The sequence below is a fragment of the Hydra vulgaris genome, chromosome 12 (assembly GCF_038396675.1).
Source record: "Hydra vulgaris chromosome 12, alternate assembly HydraT2T_AEP".
Lineage (NCBI taxonomy): Eukaryota > Metazoa > Cnidaria > Hydrozoa > Anthoathecata > Hydridae > Hydra > Hydra vulgaris.
Genome location: NC_088931.1, coordinates 20,128,111 through 20,151,548, shown reverse-complemented (window position 1 = coordinate 20,151,548; position 23,438 = coordinate 20,128,111). Strand labels below are relative to the sequence as shown.

General features: G+C 27.3%; 1 protein-coding gene across 2 annotated transcripts in view; it reads right to left on the bottom strand.

The window, feature by feature from the left end:
- LOC101239020 (transient receptor potential channel) overlaps positions 1–23,438 on the bottom strand; it is a 40,070-nt gene that overhangs the window by 11,373 nt on the left and 5,259 nt on the right. Inside the window, exons 4-6 of one of the 2 annotated variants that reach the window (XM_065812482.1) lie at positions 9,924–10,236; positions 6,086–6,387; positions 2,078–2,147 (exon numbers count right to left, since the gene is read on the bottom strand). In XM_065812482.1, the coding sequence (XP_065668554.1) occupies positions 2,078–2,147; positions 6,086–6,387; positions 9,924–10,236 (685 nt within the window). Of the gene's footprint in view, positions 1–2,077; positions 2,148–6,085; positions 6,388–8,440; positions 8,737–9,923; positions 10,237–23,438 lie in introns of those variants that run through there. The other variant, XM_065812483.1, reaches the window with a different exon arrangement.

The following is a 23,438-nucleotide window of genomic DNA, read 5'->3' as shown; positions in this document are numbered from 1 at the left end:
ACTGAAAAATAGGTAGAACATGTGAGAAGTGTTGCTACATTGACATACAAATAGAAAAAACATCAACTGAGTGCTGTTACATTGACTGACAAATAGATAGAATATGTGAGCTTCACTGACTGAGAGTTTGGTCTGGGCAAGAAATCTATCAATTCAAAAAAAAAATTTTTTTTAAGTTTTTAAACTTTTTTTGTCTGGTTTAGCAGCATTCCATTTAAAACGAAAGTTTATGGAAGACACTTTCGACAATCATGCAAGAGTATATATAAATAGGGTAGATCATTAATTATATATAAATAGGGTATATATATATAAATAGGGTATATATAAATAGGGTATATATAATTAGGGTAGGGTATATATAAATAGGGTATATATAAGTAGGGTATATATATAGCCTATATATATATATATATATATATATAATTAGGCTTTTTGTATCGTTATCAAATTACAAAGTAATTTGATAACGATACAAAAAGCCTAAAAATGCACAAATATGGTAAAAATAAGATCTTTTAGCAACAAATGATGACAAAAAATTTTTTTTTTTACTCACAAGCAACAATTTACACTATTCAAAGTTAAACTTTGTAATCAAATCACTAAGTGATTAAATAATGATAAAAAGCATAAAAATATAAAAATATGAATTAAGGCCCCCTGGCGGCAAAGGACGATACTAAAAAAATCAAAATGTTTTTTTCCCGTCTACTTTATATTATCCAGGAGCAACAAATTATTGTTATTCAAAGATAAATTTTTTTTAATGATCTACCCTAATATACGTATGTATATATACATACATATATATATATGTATATATACATACATATATACATATTTATATATATATATATATATATATATAAATATATATATATATATATATATATATATATATATATATATATATATATATATATATATATATATATAGCTTTTTGAATACTCATCAGAGGCCATGATCTTCAGGCAAATATATATATTTTTATATTCAGATCTCAGTAACATTTGTTAAAGTATTAATAAAGTAATTGATTGGTTTTTTGGCAGTTCTTTTATCTTAACAATTATCTTAATTTTAAAATTTTATTTGGAGAGACGAAGGTCTATTGACTTTATTTAGTAGAAACGTAAACATTGATAGTTTCTGTTTCCAACATTAGGTAAAAAAAAAGTAATAGATAAGTAAAAATATAAATTTTGAAAATTTTTCACAACCCCATTACCAAACATTTGAAAATTTTTAAAAATTGCCATTTTTTACTTTCCAGAATTTTTTTGTTTTTAAGATTCAAATAAAACTAGATAAAAATTTTGAAAGAATAAAGATAAAAAGAAAATTTGACAAAAGTAAAGCTTGTAGCTTTACTTTTGTCAAATTATCAAATTTTAGTTAGTTGCGTAGACAATTTACGCAACTAACAAAAAAGCTTTTTTTTAATATTAACTTTGTTTAAGTAATTTTAAAAAATAGTATATTAAAAAAAAACTTAACCTTCAAAGATTTGTAAATAAATTCAAAATCATTTACAGCAAATTTAATATTTAATTATTCAAAGTATAGTAGGAGGAAAATTCAAATTAAGTGATACAATAAAAATATCTTAAAAACCACTAAGTCATTATCTCTGAGATTGTTTATTAATTTAAAAAGTGAGTAATGGCTGAGTTTTTTTTAGTAAACAACAAGAAAGTTTTTTTTACAGAAGCCTTTTAGCCATTTTTCAAGATATTTTTTTAGTTTTACAATTCTGTAATTTTAAACCTATTATACATAAATTTTAGTTCTGTTTTGTAGGTTGTAAAAAAATGTAGAAAAATATTTTCTAGGACAACAACTTAATTGTAGACTACAGAATTAATAAATAATGTAGAATAATTTTTTGACATTGGATCAACTTTTTTTACCTTAATCTTAAAATTTTTACAGCGTTATAAAGTTAATATAAATAGTAAAATTAAAAAACAAATTATTATATTCACAATTATTTTGTTATATACAATACATTAAATATAACTACATAAAAAAAATAGATATAAAATAACTATTAATAATTAATTAATAAATAACCTTCTGATAAAATTGAACTTAATATTTCTTCATCTAAACTACTTTTTTCTGACATTTCTAAAAGTGTGATCTAAATAATATAAAAACATTTTTTATTATCAACTTTATTTATCAATATATTATAAAACTTATTATAACTTAAAATTATTTAATAACATTTTATTTATATTTTAAATATTAATATGAACATAATGGTGATGCACAGATGAGACACATAATGGTGATACACAAACGAGACTCCTTAGATATTGTAAAGGCAACACACCATGGGGTTATTCTGTTTAAGTGGAGAAGAACCAACAAGAATCACCTCAAATTTTGATAAATTTTTGTGTGTTGATTTATTTTAATAAGAAGTACAAACCTTAAAAACTTCAGCTCTAAATTTTCTGTGGTTTATGAGTCATTTCTATATTTCAAATTTTAATTCTTTCAACAATATAACCTTAAGTAGTAAAACATGTTTTAATTCATATTTTTTATACAATTGCTCGAAGCATATTTTTTGACAGTTATTCAAAACAAATGATTGCTTTTTAAAATGAGTTCTTGTTTTAAATTTTTCTCAAATATAATACAAAATGATAAAATATTTTCTCATTAAGGTTATTTCAAGAGCGTTTTTGTTTTTACAATTACTTGCAAATGGTATTGACTTTCTTAAATTAGATGGTTGCTACACACAATACAAATAAAAAAATAGGAAAATATTAAAGAGTTAGAACAAAAATTTGATTAAAGTTATTTAACCCAAATTTATTTATTTACAAAATAAAAAGAAACATTTTTCACTATTCATTACTTGATTTGCCAGAAAGCTCAATGCGAAATTCCATATTCAACATCAAAAAGCAAAAGAAAGCTAGACTCAATGCGTACTTCAGATTTTTTGATTAAAGTTAGATTAAAAACAGCAGCAAACATGGTTTCTTTTTCCATAAATGAAATGTTGCTAAAACTGTCAATTAAAATGGTGAAATATTTCAGTTGTTCAGTTTATTTTTAGGATTTTTTTTGTTGAAATTGAAGCAATGTAGTCAATAAAAATTTCACAAATACTTTTTTTTGTCAGCATGATCAAAAATTGCAGTTTCTCTTTTAACTCAATTATTTTTTTAATATAGATAAAGCCACAGTTCTTTATTTGCCATAAACTAAACAACCTTAAATTTAAGGAAATTATTATTCACAGTTTGAGTTGACTGTTTGTCGCATTTCCTGCTGCAACTCATTCCTTTTTTCAATTTAATCACACAAATTTGTGCCTCTTGTTTTCATAAATATTTCAAAAGTCTTCTGATCTAATATTTCCACTGCATGTTCGATTGCAGAACTGTTTTGCAACTGGCTGTATTCTTTTCTACCACTCCATTCTAACCTGCAGCTTTTTAAAATCCAAATTTAAAAAGGCTTAGCTGGATTTATTTTAAAAGGCTGCAGCCTTTTAAAAATAAATAATTGTTTATCAAATTCTCCATTTTATGCATATTTTTATACATTCTATTCTAATATATTTCTAATAATATAATATATAATTATAATTATAATTAATTATACAATTTCTAAAATTATAAAAATTATTTTATTTTGCTTAAATAATGATGCTGTAATATTCACAAAGCAATATTTTTTCCATCAATCGTAAATTGGTATCATTTATTATTACTCTGGCTTCCAAAGAAACATAATATTTCTAGTTACCTTTTCAAATTTATCAAAAAAAAAATTCAAATTACATTCAACAAAATTAAACTCATTCAGAAAAATTCATAACAGTTAGTCAATTTTAGAACTAAAAACTGTTATGGTTTTAAAACTATATTTATTCCACTAATCAAAAACATTGGGTTCTTTTATTATTAAGTAATTTTACTTATTCAATATAATTTTTTTATTTATTAATGCTTTTATTTCAAACTAAAGATTATTAAAGATTGCGCTCAAAAATGTTTATTCCACAAAACAAAAATATATTTGAATATTATTAAAAATATATTTAAACATTATAATTTCCAGAACTGATTTTGAGAGATCAAAATATCAAACTACAAAATTAAATGATCATTAACTGTCAACTACCCATTATTTCTAAAGCTTTCTTATTTATACAAATCCATATGTCCTAACATAACAAAAAGCCTTAACTAAAGCGCACCTCTATAGTTTCTCTATGTTTATGTGTTGATTCAAAAGTTTCTTTATGTTTATATGCGTGTATTCAAAAGATTCTTTATGTAACAAAAAAAAAAAAAAACTTTGTGCATAAATCAGACATACTGTATGAGGTGAAATGTACCACCATTATTTGAATTATTCATAAGAGAAATATTATTTATGCATTATCATTAAACAGGGGTAAAGGGGAATAAGAATATATCACATTTAAAACTTTGCTAAACTTTGTACAAATTTTCTTAAGCTAGATTTAACAACTTTTTTATTCGGATAGTCTTGTTCTTTTTTTTTGTTTTTTTTCTTGCAATGTTTACAATATATAATAGTAGCAAAAGGGCATCTGTAACTTTGTTGAAATTATTTTGAACCACTTTTTTTAATTTCAAGATTATGATTTTGCAATATCCACATGAATCCCTACTTCACTATCACAAATCACTACAAGAAAGTCAACAAATCTTTGTCAATCCTAAGTTTTTGCTGGTTATTTCCAAGTTATTTTACAATTTCAAGTCCAAGTCCAAGGTCTAAGTTATTTTACAATTTTTTAAGTTCTAGCTGAAGCCATTTTTAGGACTTCAAAATTACTCAATTGCATAAGCTTTTATAGAAACATACATAGAAACTAAAAAAGTACACCATATCACTTCTACAACTGCTAACTGAATATATAATATGCATTAATTAATTACAACAATAAACAAAAAATTACTTAAAACAATTTAAAAGTCATTTTCAATGTTTTTGCATTTTTTCAATGAAATAAAATATAATTTTTTTTTTTAATTCACCTCCTAAAGGCTGAGAAGGCCACTACAGACAAGGAGGCTACTAAAAGGTGGTTTTAACCCTTTTTCAACTCTATAACTCCAAAACACAAACCTTGACAAACAAGGCTGCTGCGCATAGAAACAGGTTGAGCGCCATACTACTAGGGATGTGGTGGAGATCGAACTTGGAACCTCTGGCTTATGAAGCAAGTGCTCTACCACTACAGCACTACCGCTACTGATTTTGAATAGAAATGTCATCTTGCAACTTAAGAATATATATGTTAAAACTTTAAATCCAAAAATAATTACTTGAAAATACTGATTAAAAAATTAAAAAATATCTTATTTAAAAAAATTTATTTTATAAGGAGAATTAACCATAAAAACATTTACAGGAATATAAAAATCAGCAATCAAAACTTCTTCAAATATTAAAATTTCAAAATAACTTAAATTTGTAATTAGTAGTATGTTCATTTGCCCCATGATACCCCAAAAACTGACATTTTAACTTTAATAAAATTTTTTTAAGCTTTTTTAGACTGCCATTATGGATAAAATTCATATAAAATGTCAACATTTTATAAAAGTAAATCCAGAGATAAAAATAAGAAATTTTTCTAAAATTTTTTTTTCTAATATATAAATATTTAAATAAAAAACTAAACATGATTTTGCTATTAAAAATTGTATTTTAATAAAAAATTAGAAAATTTAAATAACTGCATAACATTAACCACAAAAAAATTTAAGCTGAAACAATCAGGATTTGCTTTTCTCATTAATATAAACCAATGTTTCATAAAAATCTGAGGCGATTAATGAAACCCTGAAGTTTCTGAGTCTGCTTGGCTTAGAAGAAGGACAATCCTGACATATAACACCTAATTTAACTGTTGGAAGTGGTAGGAACTTATGAACTTTGGATGGTGATCTCCCTGACAAAAATATTTGTCATTAGAATTTAAAGCATCAATGTCACTCTTTAATAACTAATTTATTTTACCATTATTAATAATATTTAAAATATTTTAAAGTAAAAAGAATTTAAAATTCTTACATATCTTTTATTTTCTAAACAATTCATCAGTATTTTGTATCCATTTAGTTGCTTCTCTTCTGTATCTAACTCTGGTAAAAACTCACCTATTTGTTCCAGTATATTTACATCAAAATATGTTTCAGCACTTAATTTTTCTAAATTTTCATCAGATATATTATTGTATGCAAAAGCAATTAAATCAGCGCAACGACCGCTGTTAACAATAATGAAAACAGATTGTTTATTTAAAACAGCATCATTTACAATCGAGAGCATCGCTGGACCACCATTTAAAGCTATAAGAACTGATGATGCTCCACCTAAAAATATTTGGTTAAAAATTTAGATTTAATCTTAACAAGTAAAGATAAAAGCATCATCATCATCATCATCATCACCATCATCATCATCACCATCATCATCATCATCATCATCATCATCATCATCATCATCATCATCATCATCATCATCATCATCATCATCATCATCATCATCATCACCATCATTTTCATCACCATCACCATCATCATCATCATCATCATCATCATCATCATCATCATCATCATCATCATCATCATCATCATCATCATCATCATCATCAGCATTATCATCATTTTCATCATCATCTTTAAAATCTTCGTCATTATTATTATCAACATTATCATTTTCATCATTATGATCATAATCATTATCATTTCCTACATCAACTTCTACCTTTTTATCAGACTTTATCTTTACACTCTACATGTAGAAACCAACATGATTACTATCAAAACACATTATGTATGTGTTATGATGAACATACATTGCCATACAACATAACATATGATGTTTGTTGTTTTCTTTAACAATAAAACTCCTAATGTTAGAAGTGAAGACTATTCACTGATCTTTACCCAAGCACATCACACTCTGGAAATTGATGCTTCTTATATTTCACCTTCTAATCTAATTGTATCCCTTAAATAATAAAAATTTACCAACACATTCTATTATATGTACAGCCTGTGGTTATATCTTTTACATACAGTTTGTGTTATTAAAAATATTATTTGTTATTAAAACAGACTTAAAACTTGTGTTAAAGTTTGTGTTATTAAAACTTGTATCTACGGTAGCTACACAAAGTTTACACCTTGAATCGCCATAAAATCAAAGAACTCATTATTTTCAAACAAATTGAAAACAAAACAGTAGATTGGATGTTTTCCTTGAATTCATACAGGACAGCTCTTCAGTGTAGTTAAGGTGATTTACAAATTATTCAAATTCTTTTATTTGAAATTTACATGATTTTATCAGCGTTCAAACAAAAGCTTTAGATGTTATAACTTTTTTTGCTTCAGATTTTTTTAATATTTAAATATTAAAATATTTAAATTAAAAATAGATGTTATAACTTTTCTTTTTTTATATATAATTTTCAAAATCTTTTTACTACCCCTAAAATAAATATAAAGAACACCATTTTGGAGTCTTTAGATCAATTTCACTCATTGGCATTAACCTTATTTTGAAAAACTACCTTAACCCACTATAGATCCTAGTTCTAATTAGTTCTGACGTATATTAACTATATATAGTTGTCAAAATACAATATTTCAATCAGTTTTTACAAAAATTCTAGAATTCCGACCAAGAAAGAGCTTATAATTAAGCAAAATTGCCAATAAACGATCAGAACAGATCATATTAAAAAAAAATTATGATGTTCATTTCACCTAAAAAATCTATTTATTTAATATCTTATTCAAACTTGGACAAGCAATTGTGATTTTAAGAAGAACTTTTTTTTTTTTAATCTTTGGTCTGGGTTTTTTTGCTACAAACATTTATATTTTATGCTACCGGAAAATTTATCAAATTTCATTTTCTACTTCTTTTCATAATTCACAGACCTGACCATTTAACGGAAATATGTTGTAGTCAACAAAATATCATACAGATGCTATAATATTTTAAAATTGTCTTAACTACTAAAAAATCCTTACATTGTGGTAAAGTTGCTATTAATAAGGCTCTTACTAACAGTTTTTAGCCTCACTTTACCCAATATTTTTCCTCTAACTTATCTTTTGAGCCTTATGACCACACTTCTTCTGATATTCCAGAAAACAGGTTAATAAAAAATAAATATTTTAGAGTTTTGTGTTTTTAAAATACAAGCTTATTTCTAACAAAGCCTTCAAAAGAAAAAATTCAAGTTAGAAGTTATCGTAACAAAAAAGATACTTAAAGAGTAAGAAATTGATTGGCAGAAGCTATAAATTTAATGAATCAAAAAAACTATCTTCCAAACAGTCTTCTCTCTATCATTGGCAAGATCTTTAATCAACAAACTTTTAGAATCTCATCTGGAGTCAAATAACTTACACTTTGAAAATCAATACAGGTTTTGATCTTCTAGTTCCACATCAGACTTGCTTACTGTTGTAACTAAAATATTCTATTGTGCATAAAATGGAGGTCACAAGGCAAGGGCTATTGCTGATATTGATATGTAAAGACATATTGGCATGTTGGTTTTCTCTATAAGCTTGTTTCACTTGGTGTATCAAGAAAAGCTTTTGAAATTATTGAATCTTTCTAACTGCAGTATTATAATCATCCTTGAAGGCCAACACTCTTCTTCATTTCCAGTAACTTCAGGGGACTGCAAGGTTCTGTCCTTGGTCCTGTATTGTTTCTTATGTACATTAATGATCTTCCTAAAAATCGAAATTTGCTGATAACTCTACTCAATTCACAGGTAATGAATTTGTTAAAAAATATACAAAAAAACATTTTATGATATAGATCAACATTATATAATTCAACTGAACAACTAAATATATATTATATATGTATGTATAAATGTGTTATAAGTATGTATATATGTGTGTTATATATTATTTCAACCCTCGGAATTAGGAAAAATGAGGTCGGCATTAAATTGCCGACCTCAAACTGTTAGAGGATGGCAAAAAAAAATTTGACACAAAGGGGTTACCATAAAACTTAGAAACAGGGACAGCAATTTTTTTGCTGACCTCAAACATTTTAAGGTCAGCAGTTAGGTCAGCATTGCTGAATGCCGACCTTAATTCCAAGGGTTGTTATATATATATGTATATATGTGTGTTATATAGTATATATGTATGTTTATATGTGTGTTATATATGTATGTATATATGTGTATATATGTGTATATATGTATATATATTATATATATGTATGTATATGTATATATATATACATATATTTATATATGTATGTGTATATATATGTATATATATATATATATATATATATATATATATATATATATATATACATATATATTATTATTATTATTATTATTATTATTATTATTATTATTATTATTATTATTATTATTATTATTATAAATGTGTATATCTTTATGACAGCAGGTGTTAGGCAGAAAACATCACTAAAGTCACACTATATTAAGAAAAAAATTGTTTTCAGCTAAAAGATTTGTTAAACCGTTTTTTAACATCATCTAGCCCTTATTATTCATCAGCTATATAGCTGATATATAGCTGATGAATAATATATATTTATATAGCTGATAATATCTATATAGCTGATGAATAATTAGGACTAGATGATGTGAGAAAATGGTGTAAACTATCCTTTAGCTAAAAACAATTATTTTCCTAATATAGTGTGGCTTTAGTGATGTTTTCTGTAGGCTAACATCTGCTGTCATACAGATACACGCACACATATATAATAAAACTTAACGATACTAACAATTATAATCATTACTATTAATAGTAAAAATGATAATAATAACAAAAATTTAAATAATAATAAATGCATTTTAATTAATATATAATAAACACAATCTTACTCTTATTAATGTAAAGTTCTAATTTTGATCGGAGTTTTAATTCAGCACCAAATGATTGAAAAGACCCATCATCAACCAACAAGTGGTGAGTATGATTTGGATCTAAAAAAGCAACATTTGAACCCAAACTATATTCAACTTCATACAAAACATGTTCCCCAACAACTCTCAATTTTTCTGTATTTGCAATTGTTCCCCATGCTCCAATTCCAATACACGCTTTGCTAAATCCTTGTAAAGTCTCACCAACATATTTCATTATACCAGAGTTTGTTCCACCAGTTATAACCCATGTTCCTGGAGTTCCTACAATCTGTAAAAAATAAAAGCTAATTTGTTATGCTTGGCATACATTTGACAGACTTCCTAGTTATAGTTAGATAAATGTAAATCCATATAATTTGCATCTATATCTGTTTAATAAAATCACATTTATATCTATTCACATATCTCTAACTATAATTGGAAATTTTATTAAATACATGCCAAGGTTGTTCTTTATTTTGTTTAGCAGTGAAACTTGCATTGAATAATACTAAAAATGGTGACTTTATTCACAAAATTCTTCATAATTAGTTTCAAAATTTGACAGACTTCCAACATGGAGTAAAATTTCAGATTTTAATCGAAATTTTACTCCATGTTGTCTGTCTTTTATTAAACTGTTGATGTTGTCAGTAACCTTGATACAAAAAATGAGCTTATGAAAGATGAGAAAACTGGCCAGCAGATAAGGGACATACTAATTTTGTAAATATTGTTTTAATATGTTTTATAACAATGATATCTATACTCTCTTAAAATAATGTATAAAACCATTTACAAATAAAGAGTTTATTTTATACATAAAAAAAAAAATGTTTATTTAGTTATACATCAATAAACTCTATAAAAATGCCATTTAAGGTTTATTTATAAAACTATTTTTGTTTTTATGGTTTAAGGGTTCTATTTGTCAGGCAAGCAGCATAAAATAAATCTATAAATTTGCTTTAAAAAAGACTTATGATCTTATGCTTTTAAAAAGAATTACTAAACAACGAAATTTTGGTTTAACTGCTACTCATAAAAATCTAATGAATATTAAATAAGTTTTGCGAAAAAGAAAAAAATACTGTGAAAATTCAGAATAATATTTTCAAAGAATTAAATGTAAACAAATGTTTTATTTCTTGCTTTTGTTACTTAATTAAAGTCTTAATTTATTGGAAAAAATATTTAAAGATATATATATTCTGAACTAAAAATCCAAAAATCGTGGAATTACAAGGTTTTTAATTCAGAAATTTTTTTTGCTTTTTAAATAATTTTTAGTAAGTTTCTATGATTGTAAAATTCTCGTAAAGTTTTATAATTGTCTATTTGTTTTGATTTTCACCAAAATAAACTACCAAACAGTTTCTTTGATTTTTATTTTTTCTTGTTATCTAAACAGTATCATTCTTATTTTTTTATTTTTTTTTCCTTCTTTTGATTGCTTGTTTGTGATTTTTATGGTAAATAAGTCTTATTTATTTTGTTTCCCTTTTTTTTCTTCATCTTTCTTTCATTTTTATTTTCTTTCGTTTGCTTATTTATGCTTTTTATATTTATAGTCACTTTATTATCTAGTTTGTAACTAGGGGAGCATTGGGCACTTTTTTATATAAATGCTAATAAAACTGTTATTTTTTATTATATTCAAAATTTTATTTCAAATATCTCTAGCACACATATTTGGCAGTAATTATTGTTAAGAAGAGTTTTAGTATCATAATTAGTCGTTAAGTTACAAATGATTTTCGAACACATGTCTAATGTGCCCAAACCTCCGGTGTTTGGGAGTGCCCACTGTATTTAATACGCACGATATTAGCAAGTTTCATACGGGAAGGTCTGGGTACTAATAATTAAGCTGTAGGGACAAAAAATTTTATTGCGTTTGTTTATATTTATAGCAGTTTAAAGTGAAGCAAAATATAGCTAATATAAATATAAACTAATTTACTATTACTGTTATAAATGGAATTAAATATTAATGTAGTTAACATTTCAACTGTATCAAGAAAGATTTGTGTTGAATGGCTTGTTAACCACGGACTGGGTGTCACAAGCTCTGTTATAGAATTGCAAGGCAGAATTTTGAAGTTCTTACCATATCCAAAACTAGTTAAGAAACTTTATCTAAAAGCAAAAAAAAACTACTTATTCAAAACAAGCTTATATGTAGACGAGATACCACACATGTCTCAAAATTGGACTGGAAGTGAAAACCTCTACCCTTGTGTAAACTCTGAACTTTTTAAAAAATACATACTCAATAAAAGAGAGGGACATTTGGACAACAGCAAAAAGCATACCAAATGTTAACTAGCAGAAAAATTATATCAGTTAAAATACATTCAGATAACAATATAGTATATGTAAGAGCTTTCATAAGGAAATCTTATAGCCATGATGCACGCCCTGCTTATTTACTTTTTGTAAGAGGGACACCTCATAAAGATTATAGTGAATGCCCCGTTGGTCTTAGTGGGCTTTGTTGTCATGTTTTAGCTATCCTTCTTTACTTAAAGCATTATGATGATACAAAGACAACGTGCACACAAGTGATACAGAAATGGCATAAAAGATCAAAAAAAGGTTCTATTCCAATGGTCCCACTATCACATATTAAAGTAAAATCAGCAAGAAACAAAAGCACAATTGAAAGCTTAAAAATTACTCCAGCAGATCCAGAAAGTTCATTTTTTAAAAGAGGTGTTTTAAAAATGAAGCAAAAAATTAAGAAAGGGTTGAAAAAGGAACCCAATTTTGAAGACACGTATATGATACTCTTTGTTCAATAGATCTTGGATATGAATCTTCACTAATGGGGCACTTAAGATTTTGATATGACCCTGAAAGTTTTAAATCCCAATTCAATAAGTTAAGTTCTATAAATGCAAAAAGTCGTACTTTAAATAAACAAGCAGTAAACTCACAAAAATGTCAAGATAATTATAGTGAAATACCAACAATATTGCAAATACTAAATCGAAATAAAGTAAACACAGAGGTATCGTATTTTCGCCTGAACAAGTTTTTGTTTTAGAAAAAATTAATAAACAACTTTTAAATGAGGATCCTGTTATTTGCATTGATTTGACAAATCTGATACCATCACAAGGACAATACACAAATCATATTAATGTCAAACAAAATACACAGGAGTGGATGGACACAAGAAAAGGGAAAATAACGGGGAGTCGATTACCAGCGTTGCTAGGAATATATGGAAAGGAAAAATTTACAAATTATTGGAAGTTAGTTAAGGAAGGATTAAATGAAAATGATATTATAACACACAAAACATAAAAAATTTTGAGTGTGGTCATAAATATGAATTTATTGCACTTCAGCACTTTGCAAAGATGTCAAAATGTTCTCCTGAAATGAAGATTAAGAATTGACCAATCACGTACGCATCCTATGAATCTCTCTACATGAATACGGGTAGAAGCTATATTAAAATTATCAGCTACATCAGCTTGTGGGAACTGATGGCTTGATTTTTGAGATGGTCGATTCAGATATATTCCTTTTGAAGCGCATAAATCTTGAATTGAAAACCCTCTATCTGCCATAACTTCGTGTTCTTTCTCAACTAGTTCTAAAATATGAGATTGTTCTGTTAATTCATTATCTGTGATCGAACCAGGGTATATGTTTCCAAAAAGCAATCCTGACCCATGTGGAGAGTTTTTATACACTTGAAAACATTAAAGTGTTAAGATCATAATTGGTTGGTTTTTGAAACTTAAATTTTGAAACACAACAATATCGGTTTCACCATGGCCAGTTTTTTTAAAAACAGAAGACATCATCAGGGAAATATAAGTGCTTTTGACTTTTAAATTTATCTCTGAAAATATTGTGTCTAGAAATACAACCCATCCAGTGAAAACACAATACATGGTGCTTTTAGAAACGCCAGCCATAAATCCAATAACACCAAGATAAAGTGCATGTCTGCACAATGTTAAAACTGAAAACAATTCGGTTTTCTTTTCAAGGAATCTGGTTCCTATACCTTTGCAATCCGGATATTCAATTAAGTGGCAGTATGGTGCTACACAATTATAAAGGAGTTGAAATTGCAGGACAGTTAAACCACATAAATATTTAAACTGCTTTGGTTTGTCTTTAAGTTTGGAATATTTAAACATTCCTTTTTCAAATTTGTCTAGTTCTTTTTTTTAAATTTGATTTCTTACAGATAAAATTAAATATTTTTTATGTAACATATCATTCTTTACTTTGTTTATTTTTTTTTCTTTTTTAAGCTGTTTTATATAATTGTTTGCATTGTTTATTTTTTCTAGAGGAATTTTGTTAGCATCTGCTTCTTTTTTTAATTTGGAAAATAACTGTTGTTTTGTTGGTTTAAGTAATGATAAAGGAGATTTTGTAACATAAGAAGGTCGGTTTGTTGGTTTTTTACGAATAGGACAAGGTTTAGACAAGGATATCATCATACTAAGCTTACGTTTTAACCCTTTCAAATGTTTTTTATCAGCTTCAGTCGTTTTTCTTGATTTAATTAATTTGGCCAGAGCATTTGCGTATTTTCGTTCCATTATAGCAATTTGGCTTGGTGGTGCAGCTATGTCTGGAATATCAGTGCATAACTCTCTTATTCCAGATGAAAAATGTTCACAACAAATATGCCCATTTCCGAAATTCATTCCCTTTGTATTTAAAACTCGGATATATTCTTTCTGAATAGAAACATCTTTGGGAAGCTTGTAAAACTTTATACGTTCTCTGTTAGTAGTTTTGGTTCTAAAGTTGTTAAAACATAATGCTGCGCCACAAAACCAGTTAACCATTTCTTTTAAGTGATACAATCAATATAATTTGATATCTAATAATGTTTAATATCTTTTTATTAAAATAAATAATAATTACATATCGCTAACTTATTTTATTAGCATATTAAAAAAAATATATTTGTTTTGATTTTTATATATATTTTTGACTCGATTGTATCAAGTACTACGCTATTTTTAGTAGTTTAATCGAGAAAAAAACTGAATATCGCTTAATCTAGAAACATTATCTGATTGGCTAGAATTTTATCCCTACAGGCAATATTCGCTTAGTTAAACCGCGTCGTATGAAACTTGCTAATTGTTTTAAAATACTACTATGCTTAAATATTGTTATAAAATTGTTATAAAAACTTGTAATGCAAACATTTTTTGTTATCATAGACTTTGCAAAAAATTAAATAATGTCAATCGATACTGCACGATGCTGGACTTAATAAGACTTATCTTAAATTTGGTATGACCCGAAGAGGTTTGTCAAATTTATATTTTAGGCTGCCACGTTTTATCCTTGTTGTTAGTGTAGGCAATTTTGTCTTTATATCCTCCAGGGATATAAAGACAAAAATGTTTCTGACATCGAGGACGCTGGCCACGTCCTCGATGTCAGAAACATATAGATATTTCTTATCTTACTCGCTCTCATGAATTTGACAGTTGCCATGTAGTGTTAACCTCTTCGACTATTCCAACATAATGATAAACAGTTTTTTTGGTATCAAATTAAACCAACACAAAGTTATTGACCTGGAAATTTCTATCCAAAACAATCACATTTTCTACATCAAAATCTTATTCCGATGAATCGATTTCAACAAGGGCTTTGTCAGAAACGGAAAAATTTTCTATTTCATCATCACTGTTAATCTTCCTGCTTTTCTCATTTTTAGAGCATTTTCGATTTTTGTTGAGCTCTTTAATCTTATTTTTTCTTTGTCTTTCTTTTTCTTCCATTTCTATAAGTCTTTTCTCAGGTGTGTCTGTCAATATTCTAGTTTTCCTCTCTTCCGTTTCATGCCATCCAATTTCCTATGGTCTTACTAAATCAGGTATTACATTGACAGCGCCCCTAGTCTGGCTTTTAGATAAAGATTCCAGTTGAAATGACTTTTTTTTGAAATGACCCAATGACTTCCACATTTGAACTTGTACAATCCTCTAGACTCATATTTTATTCTGTTGACGACTGTTTCATAATAGGTTGGTCTGAAATTGATTTTTCTGTAGCAACATTATTCTCTTCCGGCAAGCAGCGATCAGTTATAGAAGAACAAAAGAAATATTCATCACAGAAAATGTTTGAACTGAATAGCCAAATGCCAGGTTTTTTAAATCCCGTTTGAACATTTTTGCAACTTGAATGCAAGTGCAAAATATTCAAACTTTTGCTGCTAATTTTGGGATTTCATAAACTGTTACTGTTTTGCCAGGATTACATACCATCCAATCTGTTATAACAGTGTTATAATAAGTTTTGAGTGGCCTATAGAAAGTCAGGTCTAGGGGTTGCAGTTTATGGCTGCAGTGCGGTGGAAAAGTCATTAAAATAATGCCTAATTCCTAAAAAAAATCTAGAACTGGTACTGAAATTGGCTCTCGTGATTGTCCAGCAGCAATAGAACTGGTGAGGAAGGCGTTGGTTTTGCGTGTTTTGCGAAATGGTGTATGTATTTTAAAAAACATGGTGCTGTCATCCACACTAAAGGATGTGCTGCTCTATCTGAACCAACAGGTGCAATATTTAGCATATATGTTTTGAAATTAACCTATGGGAATGAAAAAGGGTGGTATTGAGTTACCCAATGCATTAATACCGCAGCAAATCATTACAAGTGTCCATCTTTCAGCTGACGTTACTTGCCCAACTTGCTTAGTGCCTCTGACAGCAATCACTTTCTGGGTTCATTGTACTGTTGATAATCCAGTTTCGTCTATTTTATAAATAGACTCAGAGCCGAAGCGATGCCGTTCATATACAGTTTTAAGATTTTCAAAAAAATCTCAGACATTTTTCTTATTGAAACTTGTGGCACGTGAGAGACTGGTAGCTTCTGGTATTCTTATCGAAAGCTGAGGTTGTCTTTTAAAAAATCCCCTAAGCCAATATTTGGATGCAAGATTCTTCTCTGTCCAGTTGTCTGGTATTTTTTTATTAATGGCAGTGGCGTAGTCGTAAACCAATTCGCGTGTCAGTTTTGACATTACAGGGTTTAGTTTAAACAATGTTACAAGATATTCTGAAATTTTTTCTTCTTCATCTTTCGTAAATATTTGGGATGATATATATATATTTAGAAGAAATAGCTTTCACAACGCCATCCTGCTTTATGTATCTTTGAATGTTAGACCTGAGTGTATCATATTTAATCGCAGTAGTTTTAATTTTTCCTCCTTCAGAAACCTCTTCCAATGCGCGCGAAATAACATTTTTAGGGATTTCATGTCATTTATTTTTCTTTTTAAATGAAAACGGCATTGTCCTGAAAAGAAATGATTAACCATGTAGTCCAATAGGCATAGCAAAAAAGCACAAACGTATGACACTAAAACACACTAAAAAAAGAGGAAGCATTGGGCATGCCCAAACCTCCCTCCTACCTACGTACCCAATGCTCCCCATAACCTCACTTTTCAAATAGATTTGAACAAGTTTATTTTTATCAAATGTTGAATCCTAATTGCCAGGTAAATATAACGTTCATTAAACGCAAAAGAAGAAGTTAACACAGATCCTTAGACTTTCTTGCAGATTTCATTGTTATCTTTCAACAAATCACAAACAAAATATTTACTTTTGTACACAACAAACCGTTAAGCGCATGTAACTTGATAACCAAGTGAAATGACAGCTGACACTTTCAATGAGTGGTGTTGTCAGTTATAAAACTATAGTGCTATGGTAGAAAACAAAAAATATCTAGAATAGATTGTGAGAAATGAGCTCCTCTACCTCCCCTATAATTATTTTTTCCTCTCTAGTAGGGAGGAAAAAAAAATTAATTTGCACAAAGGGGTTTTCGATTTATCTTTATTGAATATTTCTGCGCAACTTCCATTTAAAAACAAAATTTAGCATGACGCACTTTATGGATGACCTCTAAAGTAAAATTTAGTTTTCTGCTTTCAGTAATTTTTTTTAGTAATAATGTGGTCATTCGAGCTAAAACTTATTTTAATAATTTAATGAAAACGCTAGTTCGTAAAAACATTTAAACGTTCATAAAAAGTAAATAAATTTTTTGAATGTTTATAAAAAGCGAAACCGATAAAATATTAAAGGAATTGATTATTTTTTCTAACTTTAATTTCATTATCATTACTCGTTCAATCATTGAAACTGCTAAAATTTATTTTGTTTTTATTGCTAATTAACAATATATTTCATAGATAATTTTATTTTGGTTCTTTATTTTTGCTAACTTTGGTCAATTTGAAAAAAAAAAGTTTATTTTTAAATTTAACATCAAAAAGTTATATTACATTTTCTCTAATGTATAACATTTATTTTCGTTAATGTATAACATAAGAGAAAATAAATTTTTTACGTTTTTTAACGATAAAATTCTCAAAAATATCTTTTTCTAAAAAATAAGTTTAGGCTATTTGTACTTTCTCGGTGTAGTTAAGGCGATTTACAAATTATTCGAATTATCTTATTTAAAATTAACACAATTTTATCAGCAGTCCAAAAATAAGCTGTCGAAGTTATAATTTTTATTTTTAGCTTCAGGTTTTTTTTATATTTAAATAAACTTTTCTTTTTTATATATAATTTTCAAAACCTTTTTTCTAAAGAATACCATTGTGGAGTCTTTAGATTTTTTTTTAAATGTATTTCATTTATTTTAACAAAAATAATCAACATACATACATACAAGAAAGAAAAAATATGTCCGTAAAAATGAAGAAGACAGTAAAATCTTGTCAACAAACACCGTATTTGTATATACAATATATTATGTAATTTATTCTTATTGCAATGATCTTTTTAAAATAAAGAATTAAACAGACGGGAGCTCAAAGAAGATAAAGATGACAATACGTCATCGCAATCTTTTCATAGAGCCCCTAATATACTTTCAATAGAATATAGATATTATATCAATAACTATAATGGGCTTAAAACTGCTGCGCTGATCAGTAAATCAAATAAGGATAAAAAAGACTTAAAAAATGGAATCATCAAACTTCAGAGTTACTCAAGCTTTAAAAATTTGTTTTTTGATTTGAAACTTAAATGAACTTAATGACTTTGCCATACATGTAAATCCTGTTTGATAGATATTCCATATATTTGATAGATATTCCATATATGTGATAGATATTCCATATATTTGATAGATATTCCATATATTCCATATATTCGTGGCTGGATAGCTCAGTTGGTTAGAGCGTTAAACGGAAAGTTAAGACCCGGACTGTTGCACGATACGGGTTCAAATCCTGCCACCGCCAACTCAGCGCTTGAGTAGTACTTCTGTACGCAAAAATGTTGGTCAATAACGGACGCTACTTTGGATTAGTCTTAATGACTATTTGTGGCTGTTCCTATGCTAAGCCAACAATATTTTCGGATAAAAACATTGTATAGGAAAATATAGCATGAAAATTCCAAATAAAAAAAAAAAAATATATATATATATATTTGGACCTCAATATGCAATGCTATATTCAGTATATTTATTAGCGTTTTTAGGCAGTTTATATGTATCATTTATATTTGCTTTTTGATAATAGTTATCATTTCTATTTATTTTAAACTTTTTGTTAAGATTTTCAGGAGAGAGATTATTGAATCGATACTTAAAAATTAAGTATTCATGTCTGCGTATAATTTCTTAATATCATTGTTAGTAAGAAAAAGATTTGTATCATCGGCAAACATGACGGAATTTAGTTTTTAAGACGAATTGCAAAAATCATTTATATAAATTAAAAACAAGAGCGGACCAAGGATAGATCCTCGGGGAATTCCACATAAAACATTTAATACTCTAGATTTTATATTACATACATGTTGTTTTCTATTAGTAAGATAACTTTTAATCAAATAGTAAGTTTTATTAATTATACCATAGTGCTTTAGTTTAACTAATAGGATGCAGTTATCAACTGTATCAAATGGTTTTGATAAATTAATAAAAACACCTAAGGTAAATTTATTTTGTTTAAAACCATTATTTATTTGATCAACTAATTTAATGATTGCATGTAGATCAATTTCGCTCATCGGCGTTAACATGAACTTATTTAAAATCTTTTAAAAAAGTGCCTTAACCCACTATAGATCCTAGTTCTAATTAGTTCTGACGTATATTAACTATATATAGTTGTCAAAATACGATATTTCAATCAATCTTCACAAAAATACTAGAATTCCGACCAAGAAAGAGCTTATAATTAAGAAAAATTGCCAATAAACGATAAGAACAGATCATATTTTTTAATTTTATTGTGGTGCCCCCAAAATGTTTTTACAGTCTTATCATAGAGCATCGCGGATGAGCATTTAATTGGAAGTTAACGCTTCTTTCTTAACCGATGTCGTCAAACTTGCCCAGAGGTGGGGTTTGAACCACAGATCATTTGTTTCTGAGGCAAGTGTTACCGCTGCGCCATGGCTGCTTTCCTAATACTATCAAACTATGATTTTCATTTCACCTAAAAAACGTATTTATTTAAAATCTTATTCAAATTTGGACTATGGATTGTAATTTTAAGAAGATTTTTTTTAAAAAAAAAGAAACTTTGCTCTATGTTTTTCCACTACAAACATTTATATTTTATGATACCGCAAAATTTATCATTTTAATTTTTTTCGTCTTTTCATAATTCACAGACCTGATCATTTAGCAAAAATATGTCGTAGTCAACAAAATATCATTCAGACGCTATAAAATTTTTAAATTGCCTTAACTACACCGAGTTCGTTCAACAAACTTTAGTATGGAGAAGCGGATCTAAAGCCCGTCAAGTACTGCAACTAACAGGGTAAAAAAATTAATATAAATATTGACATTATGACGTCTAACATCCTCTAAATATAAGACAGCTGATTTTTTTTATTTTTGTTAGGAAATGTATTTTGAAAAAAGTTTTCAGTGAAAACTATGCTTTGCAGAGGATGAAAAAAATATTTTACAAAACTTCCTAATGTAAATCATACTTTGCAGGAAATGAGAAAATTGGAAAAGTTAATTGGTTCCTTACTACTAAAAATAGCAATCAGATACGTTTAAAAATAAACTCTGCAGTGTAAACTAAACTTCGCAGCATCTGCAGCAGTATTTGATTATCCTACATTTTCTTTAACATTTAAAGAACTAATAAGATTCTTGACAGTCAATCTTTAACGGTTATTCGTTATTAAATAAAAATATATCTAAAATTATTGGTTAAAACTTTTTTTTATTAATTTTTATTTTTTATTATTCTGCAAAAAAAAAGGCGCTCCTTAAACACTGAAACAAGGAGCCTGGTGCAGGCATCTTTTTCGGACAAACACTGAATAGAAACATTTACATTTTATTTCTTTGTTAAACAGGATAAAAAAATAAATTGTGTACTTATAGATAATGAGTTAATTTAAAAATATAAAGAAAAAATCATAACATGCATCAGGGGCGGGTTTTATCACTTACCAAGGATGAGGGAGGGAGATGGGACCTAATTAAAATTCAAAAACTTACTTAGCTGTATTTTATTTATAACATTTTAAATCACATGAAGGTCGTCTTTAAATTACGTCACACTCTAGGAGAGGGGGAGGGGAAGGGGTTAGCGGTTTTGTAAAGACTTGCACGGAACTTTTTACAAAAGCGTTACGATAATTAAGTCCGCCTGTTTTTTAATTTGAAGAGTACACAGGAAAAAAACGGCGGATTCACAATTAAAAGTTTTGAGAAAGTATATATTAATCATTTATAAATGTTTTCATATAAAGCATAGAAGTAAATTAGAAAAAATTGTTTTTTGATTAATTTATCTGAAGTTTACATTTTTAATAAAATATTTGTAACTTTAATTAAAAAATTTTTTTCCTTACTTTATACAAAGACTTTAATAAATGATTAGTATATATTTTCTCAAAACTTTTTAAATGTGCCGTTTTTTCCCGTGTTAAAAAAGGATAAATAAAATCAGATCCAACCAAAATCCATATCTTGTATTCTGATTTAAAGACTTTGAGTTTAAATAACATACAGTATCATCAATAAAAGTTAAAGGTTCTAAAGTATCTTTTTCTTTACTGCAAGCAGTGTATTTTTCATTTTCAGATAATTGAGAAGTGCACGATATCGAAATGATTAAGTTTTTTGTTTTCTTAACCTTTTCTGGTAATATATATTTCTTGTTATAATATGTAGAAATATTGACTTGTTTTCTTTTTGCAGTAGTTTGCAGTACTTTTTTACTATCTTCATTGGCATTGCTTATTTGTTAATTATGTTACTTGACATAACACACATAAAAATTTTAAAATCTATTAAAATTTTAAAAATCAAATTTAGAATTAAAAAATAAAATTAAATCAAATACTGTTAATTCCTGGTAAGTCAAACAACTCGTTAACTCAAACTTTTGTTATCTCGAACAATTTTCTATAATCCCTTTAAAAGCAATAACAATTGTTTTACTTCGCTTTATTGAATATTCATTTGGTCGAACCGTTTTCCTTGGTCTCTTAGAGGTTCGAGTTATCGGAAATTTACTGTATATGGTTGTAAATGTTATATAAAATATTATGTATATAGTATAGATTATATTATGTAAAAACGCACGAAGCATTATTGCATTTCAACAATAAAACCTACTAAGTTATGCTGCATAACTTATGCATATGCATATATGCATAACTTATGTATATGCATACATGCATAACTTATGCATATAAAGATTATTAGTATATTTTCTTACTCGCGTAAAAAAAATATATAACATAGTCCCAAAGTGAAGGCTACTATCCCCATGGTCCCGACCTCCTTAAACCCGTCACTGACATGCATCCTCTAAATCTAATGATTTCTCTCCCTATCCTAATTTAATGCTAATGTATCTCCACCCATCCTAACAATAATATCACCCCAATCTTTAAATTTTTACTGTTGCGCCTACTTTCTCGAACTGTTCAACTAATCTCTTACAATTAGACAGATAAATTAAAAACAAGACGTATATAAGCTTACTTGCTGCATTGAGAGAATTTTCATGGTAAATTCGTTTTATAAAAAAAACTTAAGTTGAACAATAAAATCTTAAATTGAGTTCTATCTTATACAACGAAACTGTTGGAGATCCGATTTAAATGTGGAAAAACAAATTGGGCTGTAGAAACTTTTTACAACTTAATTCAATTTATATTGTCAGATCATAAGCCATAATGTTTTAAATGTTTGAGTAGTTACTCACTTAATTAAATGAGACTTATGCTTAAAAAAAAATTCTTAAAGATGGAATCCTATAAAATAAAAATAAAAAAATCTATACCCATGCAGTTGTTATTTGGGAAAAAATTAAAAAAAGAAAGATTTTGTGGATCCACTGGTGAAGAATACTCATACAAACAACAGTTAAAATTTATTGAAGCGTGTAAGATATATTTACATTGATTTGAATGATTTTTTAATAATTCCTTCTTTCCTTTACTTTATTTAACATAAAATAA